The 14,085-nt window shown below is 46.9% G+C and overlaps 1 protein-coding gene across 1 annotated transcript in view; it reads right to left on the reverse strand.

The window, feature by feature from the left end:
• LRP5 (LDL receptor related protein 5) overlaps positions 1 to 14,085 on the reverse strand; it is a 1,269,095-nt gene that overhangs the window by 968,431 nt on the left and 286,579 nt on the right. The window contains exon 5 of the mRNA XM_040409022.1: positions 8,020 to 8,151. Coding sequence (XP_040264956.1) covers positions 8,020 to 8,151 — 132 coding nt within the window. The remainder of the gene's footprint in view (positions 1 to 8,019; positions 8,152 to 14,085) is intronic.

Below are 14,085 nucleotides of genomic sequence, written 5' to 3' on the forward strand. Positions count from 1 at the left end.
GGGAAATAGGGCGTACCGGTACGTCCTATGTCCTTAAGGGGTTAAGAACTTTCGGGAGACAGGAGGAGTTATTTCAGGGACCTGAACTGTGGCCACTTAAGACAGGGGTCTGCTTAGGTAATTTGGCAGCCATTCTTGCCGCCTGATCTGCCGTGGCTTTCCCCTTTGCCTCCTCTGCATCTGTTTACAGTGGCCTTTCGTTGCTATCATCACCTCTCATGTTAGTGACAAGAGGGCTTCCATCAGAGACCTCACTGCTTCCCCATTTTCGATGGGTTTGCCCGAAGCGATCAAGGAGTCTCTGGCTTTCCATATGGGCCCATAGTCATGGGCTATCCCAAAAGCACACTTGGAATCAGTGTAAATGTTGGCTGTTTTTCCATCTACATATCTGCAAGCCATCCTCAGAGTCCTTTAGCTCCACTTCTTGAGCAGACATGTGTGGTAGTTCTCGTTTAATCACCACTGCCCAACCTGTGTAGTACCTGCCATCCTGGCCATACCACGATCCATCCACAAAGAGAACATGATCTAGATTACCTAATGGCTGATTTACCAAATCCCACTACCTCTTGTGACATCATCTGCAAACAGTCAGGAGCCTCTTCCTTTGAATCTGGAAGAAAAGTTTAAAGTGCGGTGCCCTAACTCTTCCCTCCCCCCTTGATCCAGAGGCAACAGGGTGGCTGGGTCCAAAGTATTACACCTTTGGAGAGCAACATTGTCAGGCAACAAAATGGAACTCTGCATTCTCAAATAACGGGCAACAAAACAATCATTTGGATTGTACGTTCATGAGGATAGATGTAATATCACCATCACTTTGTGGTTCAGAACTATCTCAGAGCTTTCATCAAGCATAGCTAGTACAACTACTACAGCTCTGATGCAGAAAGGGCCACCTCTGGCCACGGGATCAAGTCTGACTGAATAATATGCTACGGGGCATTATTGCTGGCCATGCAGTTGGGTGGGGACAGCTGAGTCATGGCCACTCACTTCATAACAACACAATCTAAATGTAATAATCTGATAGGCCCAGTGTGGGGGAACACAAAATTGCCAGTTCTAGGCATAAAAAGCATCTACCACCTCATCTGTGAGGCGGTAGGGACTAAAGGACAAATCAATCACAGTGGAGTGAGTGGCGGTAATGGGAACCTGAGCCAACAAGGTGTGTGTATTGGTCACGATGTGGGTGTTAGAAACTGTGGCTTCATTAACGGCATGTAGGTCGTGTACCATCCAATGGTGAGTGGTTTTGCTTTTCTCAGCTTCTGGGAGTACTGATACAAACATGGACCAGGGAATTTTATCACTAATGGCCAACAAACAAAGTTCCTGGTCATTGAGGGCACCTGTAAGCTTCACAGTGCCTTCCTCCTGATAAGAGATACCAGCATGTACTTTTGCAAGCAAATCTGCACCCAGGAGGCAACAAGGGGCGTTACCACTGACCAGCAAACGGGCAAGCGCATCTTGGTTAGGAGCAAATCTAATATGGATGGTTTATGTTGAAAAGGGAGCGTACTACTTTCCCATCCACTTCTACCCAAAGACTGGTGTCCTTGGGGAGTAATTCAGGGGAGGCTATGTTTGCTGTGCACAACTGTCTTGGCTGCTCCAGTATCAATCAAAAACGGAACTACTTCTTTATCACCCAGAGTGAGGGATATCATTGGGCCAGACTGAATCTGCTAAAAATGTTTAAAAGTAGAGCCGATACTGGATTTCCTGTTTCCTAATCATGATCTAACTCCCCCTCACCTGTCTTTGTGTTTTCCTTATGACAAAAAAAACATGGGTGTCTGTGGGGACGGACAGTGATCCGGGCATGGTCAACATAGAATACAATCCTCTCGTGTGGTGTGGACGAGGAGTACCACACACAGCACAACACTCTCTCTTCTGGGATCTGGGTCCCACAGACTCTGCAGGCCCATCATAGGGTGGCAGACTTACTTTTTTCTCACTTCAATGAGGCGTTTGACATCAGGGCTGAAGCAATGCCAAAGGAACACTACCTATGGTTGGCACCACTGAACCACCCAATGCCGCTTGATGTTACTCTGCATTTTGGCTTACAGAAGTATCCAACTTTTCCTATCGAGGAATTAATAGACTGGGAAACAAAACAGGACTTCTCATCTTCCATGGGAGTGTCTTATAACTAGGGGATGGTCACAAGGGCTGTCGTTGTCTGTAACGTCCACCCCTATCCTCCTCCCTCCGCTCTGAGTCATCTAAGTCCACCCCTTTCAGTTGGACGCTGTGGTCCTCCTTTTGTCCGTCAGTAATGTGCCAGCTGTCCATTAGAACAGAGCTCTGATGTTTAGCACAACACTTAACATGTAACAGAAGAAAAAGTTAACTCATTACAATCCTAGATATACAAAAATATAGAATAAAATTCACACATCTTTAACAAGTGCTGAGGAGGCGAGCCTCCTTATCTCAGAGCGCCTGCACCGAATCAACACAGGCGCGCAATTTTTGAAATGCTTGCTGACAGGGCCGGCCGGAGGAGGAGATCGCGGCTGGCCCTGTCAATCAACAGAAGGAGGGGGCGGTTTTCTGCGGCTGCTACCAGCAAGTAGACGCCCTACTTGCTGGTAGAAAGGTAATTAGCATATCATAAAAGTACGTTTTTTGCTAAATCTACTGAACGAAAATTATCAATAACATAATGTATGGCAATATGGCAGGATAGGGATTATAAGTACACAAAAAAAAAAAAATAGTTTAGTGGGGTGACAGAAGCCCTTTAAGGCCTTTTCGGGCCTGGTCATTCAAGTGTTAACCAATAGGCTCCTTCCCCACTAGCAAGGTAATGTGCTTACTGGTTACTGCAGGGCGCCTATAACTGGATTGGCAGGACATGGTGATAACCAGTGAGATCCGTCCTCTGCAGTGAAGGAAACCGCTGATTTATAAATAGGAGGCAGGATGGAAGGAAATGTCGCCACTTTTCTGGTAAAAATGAAGCCTGGAGCATGGCCTCTGAAATAGAAAATTCATAATTACCTGCTCCACTCCGCTCTGGTCCTCTGCGCTGCCTCCGCTGCCTCCATCTTCCGGTACCTGTTCTGTTTACACCTGACAGTGCATAACCATGGTCACTTGTACGGCTCCAGTCAATGACTGGCTTCAGCGGTGACACGCTGCTTGTGGCCACATCACCGCCTAAGCCAGTCATTGTCTGGAGTGGTGTATGACCATATCCATGCACTGGCAGGTGTAAACAGCGGAGGCAGTTCGAAGAACCGGAGAGGCGGGGAGCAGGTAAGCATAACTCTTCGGTTTCAGGGGCTATGCTGCAGCACGATATTTGGGACAATTACTGGGAACAAGTGTTCATAGGAGCGCTTATATCTGGCCGGTATAATCGTGCAGCTGATCAGTCGATAAACAAGGAATTGCTCATTTGTCGGCTGATTTGCCTATTTTATAAGGTCGAAAGATGTCCGATTATCTGCAGCACAACTGTGGCAGTGATCACTCATCCCCAGTCACTTTGCACTGGCTTGTGTAATAGGCAGATGAGCGCCGATCAACATTTTTTTATTTGCGGCCCCTTGAAATAGAGCGATGTGACAATGCGGCCCCCAGACCAAAAAAGGTTGTGCACCCCTGATCTAGACGTACAGCAAGGGACATAGCTGCCTCCAATGACACAGGATTTTCATGAAAGGCCAATACATCCTGCAGTCTCTCAGAGAGACCCTGACAGAATTGGCTGCGGAGAGCAGGATCGTTCCATTCAGTATCGGTAGCCCATCTCCTTAATTCAGAGCAATAGGTCTCCGCGGAACGATCTCCCTGCCGCAAACTCCGTAACTTGGTCTCGGCCTGAGAGATCCGATCTGGGTCATCGTAGATGAGACCCAAGGCTCTGAAGAATTAATCTACCGACCGGAGGGACAGTGATCCGGTCGGCAGAGAAAAAGCCCAAGATTGGGCGTCCTCTTTAGGCCTCATGCACACGACCGTTTTTTTGGGCGGTCCGCAAAAACGGATTCCGTTTTTCCGTGACCGTTTTTTCGTCTGTGGGTCTTCCTTGATTTTTGGAGAATCCACGGACATGAAAAAAAAGTCGTTTTGGTGTCCGCCTGGCCGTGCGGAGCCAAACAGATCCGTCCTGAATTACAATGCAAGTCAATGGGGACGGATCCGTTTGACGGCTCCGTCCCCCATTGACTTTCAATGTAAAGTCAGGAGTTAATATACCATAGGATCAGAGTTTTCTCCAAACTGATGGTATATTTTAACTTGAAGCGTCCCCATCACCTTGGGAACGCCTCTATGTTAGAATATACCATCGGATTTGAGTTACATCGTGAAACTCAGATCCGACAGTATATTCTAACACAGAGGCGTTCCCATAGTGATGGGGACGCTTCTAGCTAGAATATACTACGAACTGTGTACATGACTGCCCCCTGCTGCCTGGCAGCACCCGATCTTTTACAGGGGGCTGTGATCAGCACAATTAACCCTTCAGGTGCCGCACCTGAAGGGGTTAATTGTGCGTATCATAGCCCCCTGTAAGAGATCAGGGGCTGCCAGGCAGCAGATCCCCCTCCCTCCCCAGTTTGAATATCATTGGTGGCCAGTGTGCGGCCCCCCCCGGCCCCCCTCTATTGTAATATCATTGGTGGCCAGTGTGCGGCCCCCCCCGGCCCCCCTCTATTGTAATATCATTGGTGGCCAGTGTGCGCCCTCCGCCGGCCCCCCTCCCCCCTCTATTGTAATTTCATTGGTGGCCAGTGTGCCCCTCCCCCTCCCCCCCTCTATTGTAATATCATTGGTGGCCAGTGTGCGGTCCCCCCCCCTCTATTGTGATATCATTGGTGGCCAGTGTGCGGCCCCCCCGCCCCCCCCTCTATTGTAATATCATTGGTGGCCAGTGTGCGGCCTCAGTCGGCCCCCCTCCCCCCCTCTATTGTAATTTCATTGGTGGCCAGTGTGTGGCCTCCCCTCCCACCCCCCCGCCCGATCATTGGTGGCAGCGGAGATTCCGATCGGAGTCCCAGTTTAATCGCTCTGGAGCTCCGATCGGTAACCATGGCAACCAGGACGCTACTGCAGGCCTGGTTGCCATGGTTACTTAGCAATATTACAATATTAGAAGCATCATACTTACCTGCTGCTCTGTCTGTGACCGGCCGGGAGCTCCTCCTACTGGTAAGTGACAGATCATTAAGCAATGCGCCGCACAGACCTGTCACATACCAGTAGGAGGAGCTCCCGGCCGGTCACAGACAGCGCAGCAGGTAAGTATGATGCTTCTAATATTGTAATATTGCTAAGTAACCATGGCAACCAGGCCTGCAGTAGCGTCCTGGTTGCCTTGGTTACCGATCGGAGCCCCAGAGCGATTAAACGGGGACTCCGATCGGAATCTCCGCTGCCACCAATGATCGGGGGGGGGGAAGAGGGGGGGCCGCACACTGGCCACCAATGATATTACAATAGAGGGAGGGGGGGCGGGGGAGGCCGCACACTGGCCTGGACATACCAGCAACACACAGACAAAGTGAATTTCAAAAGAGGCTGTCAGATTACTAATGCATAGATAATCTTTCAGACCTTCTGGGACCTGTCACAGATGTGACACTGGGGTAATGAATACTAAGCTATTAATGATGTCTATGGAATGCAGTTCACTGTGAAAAACCTGAATTATAATACTAATTATTCCTTTGTTCTCTGGGGTATAAAAGCCATGTTTGGGGACATAAAGGAAGCACAGCTTTTTTTCCACTGCTGCTTCACACGTCCATCTACCTCATATCGTATTCTGCCTGACTTTCATATTTATTCCAATGCTGTCTTGCTGCTCTTGTCTCTGAATAAACGAAAGAATGTTTTCAAGAGGAAGTTGCCTAAAGAAGTTTTGTGTTGCTGCGGCCAGTTTACAACATACTGCGTGCCCATTTTTAAAAGTCATCTGTCCTGTTGCTGATGACATTTTCGGATGTTTTATCTAAGCTTTTCCTCAGTAATGGATTTAGCAGTTTATTGGTTCATGAAGGCACCCTAATTCAATTTATCTCTTAGACAGTATAATTATTATCCTAGTTCTTTTTGATTCACACACTGTCTTTATGGAGGTTTTATGGTTAAAATGTTCCTTTAAATCCTTAAACTCTAGCCAGTCTGCTCATATACATTAACTTGTATGCATGTCACTTCTGGGTACATGTCTCTGCCCGGAAGTGATGTAGCACTTTAGCGTCTTCCATGTTGGAATGCATCGCACATCCGGTTTGTCCAACATATGGGTCATTTGAGTGGGAGCTTCTGACTCCTTATTGGGTGAGCAACAGTACTCTGAATTGGGGCGAGCCCCGCACCAGTGTCTGAAGAGAGACAAGACCCTTTCTGATAAATAGGACGCTGTTAGGCTGGATGTTTTATCCTGCTGTTTCATCCTGGCATATGGTAGTAGTTCCCCAATGTTGGGCCTGGCAATTGTGACCAATTATTTAATCTTTACCGGCTTTGCCAAACTCACTGCATCAATTTGTTGGCTATTGATTGTTTTTGTTCTTTCTCAGCAGGGAGGGTGTTCTGCACCTCTTTTCCCTCCCCAATCACCTGAGGAACCATGCAAATGGGGAGGAGAAACATGTCAGGATAGTGTAGGCTCTTGTAAGGTGTGTACATGGGTAGACTCTAGTTCTGTGCTGGTTTCCCCTTGCAGAGTTAGGGTTTTAGGTGTACTCTATCATATAGGTCCCACTATCATATGAAAATGGGAGGGGAGGGTGGCGATTTATATCCACCCTGGTGCACAATACATACTTCATTTTGGCATCCATTAAAAATGTAGGACGTCGGGAGGACAAATCTTTGGTGTGGTAAGAGATTGTAGGTTTCTAAAGATAGTGTTATAATACAATTCCAAACTCCACTCTATGCCAAAGGTTTGGAAACCCTGCCTATGATATGTCTGACAACCCATGCAGCACCTGCGGTCCTCAATGCACGGGCACCGACCGTAGGGCTGCCGCATGCGGATTGTGGATCTATTCACTTGAATGGGGTCCGCGATCCGCCTCCGACGGTCCGCATCACAAAAAGAGTAGTGCATGCACTATTTTTTCCCGGTGCGGAGGCATGGACAGAAACCCCACGGAAGCACCGACATTCCAGATTGGGTGAGAATCCTTGATGCGGGGTGCACGCGGCGGTTCCCGAGTATTGCAGACCCACTGTTTGCGGGCCGCAATACGGGCACGGAAAAGCATGAGGCCTTAAGTGCATCTGTCAGCAGATTTGTACCAATAAAACTGGCTGACATGTTGCATGGGTGCTTGGCAGCTGAAGGCATCTGTGTTGGTCCTAACTTTATATGTGCCCACATTGTTGAAAAAAAATAATGATTTAATATATGCAAATGAGCCTATAGGTGTGATGACAATGCCCCTGTTTCCCCTAGAGGATCATTTGCATATATAAAATCTTTTTTATCAGCAATGCGGGCATATAAGAACATGGGAACAACATAGATGCCTTCAATTGCCAAGCGCACATGCAACAGGTCAGCCAGTTTCATAGCTGTTGACAGATGCCCTTGATGATCTCCCTCATTAATAAGATGGACTTGGCATGTGATTTTTTTTCAGCAGATACTGTAGGAATTAAATAGAAAATGCTCCACAAGCCTCTAATGTTAACAGATGAGTGGCAGACACTGACAAAGCTGCTGTCACTTTCCCTTTTAAGGCCTGTTTATATGAAGCAATCAAAGACTGTTTCATTAGTACTGTGGGGAGTCCTAGTGTCGTGGTCACATTACAGGAAACATGCAAAAAAATCTTTATAGAGCATCCTGCATTCAACTTAACAGTACTAGATTATAGTCCACCTACCGAATTTAAAATACAAATGAGAAATTGATTAAACAGGTGGTGAACAAATATGACAAATATATTGCTGAAAATGCAGGCATGCCAAATTCAAATACATTCCTGTAATAATTAGGAAAATATATAAAAAAACCTAATGCTTTACCTATTTTGCATGATTTTCCATCTTCCATCAGCTGCACCCCAGTTGGACAGGCACAGCTGTAAAAGGGGTCCCTTGGTGACAGTAAGCAAAGATGAGAGCATCCACCATTATTCTCATGACATGGTGTTTGGACTTTAAAAAAACAAAAAAAAAAACAGAATACGGTTAATCCCTTAAGTAAAATTTATTAAAAACATTTTACACAAATTGTGTGAAACAGACATAAAGATGTTCACAGCTCCCAGCCTCTTGTGGTGACATATATCCATTTAAAGCTGGCTGAGACATGGAGTTTATGTCAGTGACAAGTCACAACATCCTAGGACAGTGATGGTGAACCTTTTAGAGACCGAGTGCCCAAGCTGCAATCCAAAACTCACTTATTTATCGCAAAGTGCCAACATGGCAATTTAACCTGACTATCAATATCTTCCATGTACTTTATCATTTAGCTATAAAAACCTGCCTACATTAAATGTGCTTCATGTGCTGTTCATATTGCGCCCTGTGCTGATGAATGGCAGTCTAAGGCATATTGGTACACCATACACTTTTTCCAGGATGTGGGTGCCCACAGAGAGGGCTCGGAGTTCCGCCTCTGGCACCTGTGCCATAGATTCACCACCACTGTCCTAGGGCCTATGGTGAGCTGTAGACATTAGAAAAAATTTAAATGTTGTGTGCATTAGAAGGGCTCCAATAAGTGGAGAATCAAGAGTGTGGACAGGTATGTAATTATGAAAGAAAACCTGAGGAAAGGTTTATATACTATACCAGTAAAGTCTAACCTCCGGCACTCCAGCTGTGGTGAAACTACGACTCCCAGCATGATCCATTCATTTCTATGGAGTTTGGAGAACAAACAAGCAAGGGAGAATCATGGGAGTTGTAGTTTTACCACAGCTGGAGTGCCGGAGGTTAGCCATCATAGTACTATACTTTGTAAAGAAAAATAAGATTCTCTTTATCTTCAGACGAGTTTATGAAAAGGCAGTTTGGCTTTCAAACACAAAGAGGAGAATCTATTAACCACCTCCGGACCGCTGTACGCAGATTCGCGTTCCGGAGGTGGCAGCGCTGCGCACAGTCAAGCATATACGCGTCATCTCGCGAGACGCGAGATTTCGCTCCAAGCCGGCCCGCGCATGCGCATCGCGGGCCGGCAAAAGTTAAAGAACAAGTTCGTCACCAGCCTGCCAGCAACGATCATTGGCTGGCAGGCTGGCGATTTTTAAAAAATCCAATCACAAGCCATATAACAGATCATATTAGCAAATATGATCTGTTATATGGCTTCTCTGCTCCTCTGCTGGTCCTTTTCGTCGGTTGGATCCAGCAGAGAAGCAGACATCACTGTGAGTACACCAAACACTTCACTGTAGCCCCTGATCACCCCCCTGCACCCCAATTAACCCTTTGATCACCCCTTTGATCGCCCCTGTAAATCACCAGTGAAAGGAAAAAAAGTGATCAGTGTAAAGTCACTTTTTTTTTTTCACTAGTATTGGCTGTTAGGTTTTAGGGATAGTTCAGGCCCCTTGGTTAGGTAGTTAGCGTCAGTTAGCGCCCACCCCACCGCACCGCAGTCACTTTTATTCGCTGAATAGCGTATCGCTAATCAGCATTTGTACTTTTATAGTATCTGTAAGTGATCAAAACTGATCACGGTCAGATCTATAATAGTATTAGTGTCACTTTAGTTCGCCCTCCACCCAAAACGCAGTGTTTGCCCGATCAGGCCTGATCGGTCGCCCACACGTGCGTTCACCCACGCCCGCCCCACCGCAGTGACAAAAAATATATATTTTTTGATCACTGCACATTCATTTTACACGCACTGCGGCGATAAAAAAATCAGTTTTGATATTTTTTATCAACCGCAGCGGCCTCCGGTACTTCGCTAGCCTCCCCTTTGTAAGACAGGCTTGCTTTTTTTCTTGGGTAGTCTCAGGGAATACCCCTAAATTTAGTAGTCCAAAATGTCAAACAGGGGGTATTCTTCTGAAGAGGCCTACAGGATTCTGACCCAGTCGGATGAGGAGTGGGAACCCTCATCTGATGAATCTAGCGGGTCAGAATATGAACCTGTGGAAAGCAGTGGCTCTCTGACCCAAAGTTCGGACGAGGAGGTGGAGGTCCCTGGCAGCACCAGGCGTACCCGGCCCCGTGTCGCTAGACCACAGGTTATGCAGGATCCGCTTCAAGAGCAGCAGAGTGGGGCTGTCGCTGCCGGATCACGTGGTGAGGCATACACCAGCAGCGCAGCCCTCCCTGGACCTAGTACCAGCACTGCCGTACAACATGGTGACGTGGCGAGCACCAGAAGGGCAGTTGAAGCTGGTACGGTGGCACGTGCACTAGTTACCCCGTCGCAGCCACCGCGCAGACAGGCCCGTAGAGCCCCTAGAATCCCTGAGGTGCTGGCAAACCCTGATTGGCAGTCACCAACTTCAGCCGCACCTGTAGTTCCCCCTTTCACCGCCCAGTCTGGAGTTCGGGTTGAGACGGCTCAAATCGGTTCGGCCCTGGGATTTTTTGAGCTGTTCTTGACTGCGGAGCTCTTGGACTTAGTCGTGGCAGAGACCAACCAGTATGCCACACAATTTATATCCGCCAACCCGGGAAGCTTTTATGCCCAGCCTTTCCGGTGGAAACCAGTCCAAGTTTCCGAAATTAAATTTTTTTTGGGCCTTCTCCTCAACATGGGCCTGACAAAAAAGCATGAATTGCGGTCATATTGGTCAACGCACCCGATTCATCACATGCCCATGTTCTCTGCTGCTATGTCCAGGGCACGATTTGAGGCCATCCTCCGTTTCCTGCATTTTAGCGACAACACCACCTCCCGTCCCAGAGGCCACCCAGCTTTTGACCGGCTCCACAAAATTCGGCCCCTCATAGACCATTTCAACCAGAAATTTGCAGATTTGTATACCCCCGAGCAAAACATCTGCCTAGACTAGTCCCTAATACATTTTACCGGGCGCCTTGGCTTCAAACAGTACATCCCAAGCAAGCGTGCCCGGTATGGGGTCAAATTGTATAAGCTCTGTGAAAGGGCCACAGGCTATACCCACAAATTTCGTGTCTATGAGGGAAAAGATCAGACCCTGGAGCCGGTCGGTTGCCCTGACTACCTGGGGAGCAGTGGGAAGACAGTCTGGGACTTGGTGTCACCCTTATTCGGCAAGGGGTACCATCTTTATGTGGACAATTTTTACACAAGTGTGGCCCTCTTTAGGCATTTGTTTCTAGAACGGATTTGCGCCTGTGGCACCGCGCGAACTAGTCGCGTGGGCTTCCCCCAACGGCTTGTAACCACCCGTCTTGCAAGGGGGGAGAGGGCTGCCTTGTGTAACGAAGAACTGCTCGCGGTGAAATGGAGAGACAAGCGTGACGTTTACATGCTCTCCTCCATTCACGCAGACACGACAATCCAAATTGAGCGAGCAACCCGTGTCATTGAAAAGCCCCTCTGTGTCCACGACTATAATGCGCTCATGGGAGGGGTGGACTTCAATGACCAGATGTTGTCTCCGTATTTAGTTTCCCGCAGAACCAGACGCTGGTATAAGAAGGTGTCTGTATATTTAATTCAATTGGCGCTGTACTACACGAGCGACATTTCCCCAGTGTCGTTCCTGGTACCTCAACCCAACCGTCACCCCGAAAAAGATGTTGTGTCTGTAGCAGGAGTGGAATAAGGCGTGACACCCGCTATTTCTGTCCTGACTGTCCGGACCACCCTGCGCTATGCTATGGAGAGTGTTTCCGGAAGTACCACACACAGGTACACCTAGCATAGGGATTGCATCTCACAGGACAGGCACACAGGGCTATTAGGGCCCTTTTACTCTCAGCTGCTGCAAACCTCTCCTTTCACCTGGGATAAAGTGCATAACGTACTTCGCCACATCTTTGGGCGATTTGCGCTTTGCACATTGTCCCATGGGGAAGGAGAGGTTTGTTCTATAAAGGTAAAAAAAACTAAACAAAAAAAAAATTACCGGTAAGTAAAAAAGTTAAAAAAGTTTAAAAAAGTTAATATGTTCTGTTCTAAAGTTAATAAAGTTATTGCTTTGCGGCCTGGTTTTTTCTTTTTTGTTTTGTTTTTTTTACCTTCCAGGTGGACCAACCGATCGACCAGCTGCAGCACTGATGTGCATTCGGACAGAAGCATTGCGCTGCTGTCAGATTACACGCAAGTCGGTGTATGCGGCGCTGCAAGACGAGATTTCTCCTATGCAGTAAAAGATATGTTTGCCAAGGCATATGAGCTGAGGAGGTGGCGGTGTTCATATACTTTGGCAAACACTTTGTATATATAAAAAAAAAAATCCCGGCAATGATTTATTCATCCACATCGATTGATGTGAATGGAGAAATCTGGTTTGCCAGGGCATACGAGCTGAAGTGGGTATAGATGTTGGGCGGAGCTCCTATGTCCTGGCAGACGCCTTTCCCCTCCTTTTTCTTTTTTTGGCAGAGATTTTTTCATCCACATTGATCGATGCGAATGAAGAAATCTGTGCCGTTCATTTTTTTCTTTCAGCCCAGAGGCTGAACGGAAAAAAAAAATCTCATTACCTGTATGCTCAATATAAGGAGCAGAAACTCCTAATGCTGGGCATACATGTAATGATTGCGGAGACCCTCAAATGCCAGGGCAGTACAAACACCCCACAAATAACACCATTTTGGAAAGAAGACACCCCAAGGTATTCGCTGAGGGGCATATTGAGTCCATGAAAGATTGAAATTTCTGTCCCAAGTTAGCGGAAAGGGAAGGGAGACTTTGTGAGAACAAAATCCAAAAAATCAATTTCCGCTAACTTGTGCCAAAATTTTTTTTTTTCAATGAACTCGCCATGCCCCTCATTGAATACCTTGGGGTGTCTTCTTTCCAAAATGGGGTCACATGTGGGGTATTTATACTGCCCTGGCATTTTAGGGGCCCCAAAGCGTGAGAAGAAGTCTGGTATCCAAATGTCTAAAAATGCCCTCCTAAAAGGAATTTGGGCCCCTTTGCCCACCTAGGCTGCAAAAAAGTGTCACACATGTGGTATCTCCGTATTCAGCAGAAGTTGGGGAATATGTTTTGGGGTGTCATTTCACATATACCCATGCTGGGTGAGATAAATATCTTGGTCAAATGCCAACTTTGTATAAAAAAAATGGGAAAAGTTGTCTTTTGCCAAGATATTTCTCTCACCCAGCATGGGTATATGTAAAATGACACCCCAAAACACATTCCCCACCTTCTCCTGAGTACGGAGATACCAGATGTGTGACACTTTTTTGCAGCCTAGGTGGGCAAAGGGGCCCACATTCCAAAGAGCACCTTTCAGATTTCACAGGTCATTTACCTACTTACCAGACATTAGGGCCCCTGGAAAATGCCAGGGCAGTATAACTACCCCACAAGTGACCCCATTTTGGAAAGAAGACACCCCAAGGTATTCCGTGAGGGGCATGGCAAGTTCCTAGAATTTTTTATTTTTTGTCACAAGTTAGTGGAAAATGATGATTTTTTTTTTTTTTCATACAAAGTCTCCTATTCCACTAACTTGTGACAAAAATTTTTTTTTTCCATGAATTCACTATGCCCATCAGCGAATACCTTGGGGTCTCTTCTTTCCAAAATGGGGTCACTTGTGGGGTAGTTATACTGCCCTGGCATTCTAGGGGCCCAAATGTGTGGTAAGGAGTTTGAAATCAAATTCTGTAAAAAATGACCTGTGAAATCCGAAAGGTGCTCTTTGGAATATGGGCCCCTTTGCCCACCTAGGCTGCAAAAAAGTGTCACACATCTGGTATCTCCGTACTCAGGAGAAGGTGGGGAATGTGTTTTGGGGTGTCATTTTATATATACCCATGCTGGGTGAGAGAAATATCTTGGCAAAAGACAACTTTTCCCATTTTTTTATACAAAGTTGTCATTTGACCAAGATATTTATCTCACCCAGCATGGGTATATGTAAAAAGACACCCCAAAACACATTCCTCAACTTCTCCTGAGTACGGGGATACCAGATGTGTGACACTTTTTTGCAGCCTAGGTGGGCA

Source organism: Bufo bufo, chromosome 10 (genome assembly GCF_905171765.1).
Source record: "Bufo bufo chromosome 10, aBufBuf1.1, whole genome shotgun sequence".
NCBI lineage: Eukaryota > Metazoa > Chordata > Amphibia > Anura > Bufonidae > Bufo > Bufo bufo.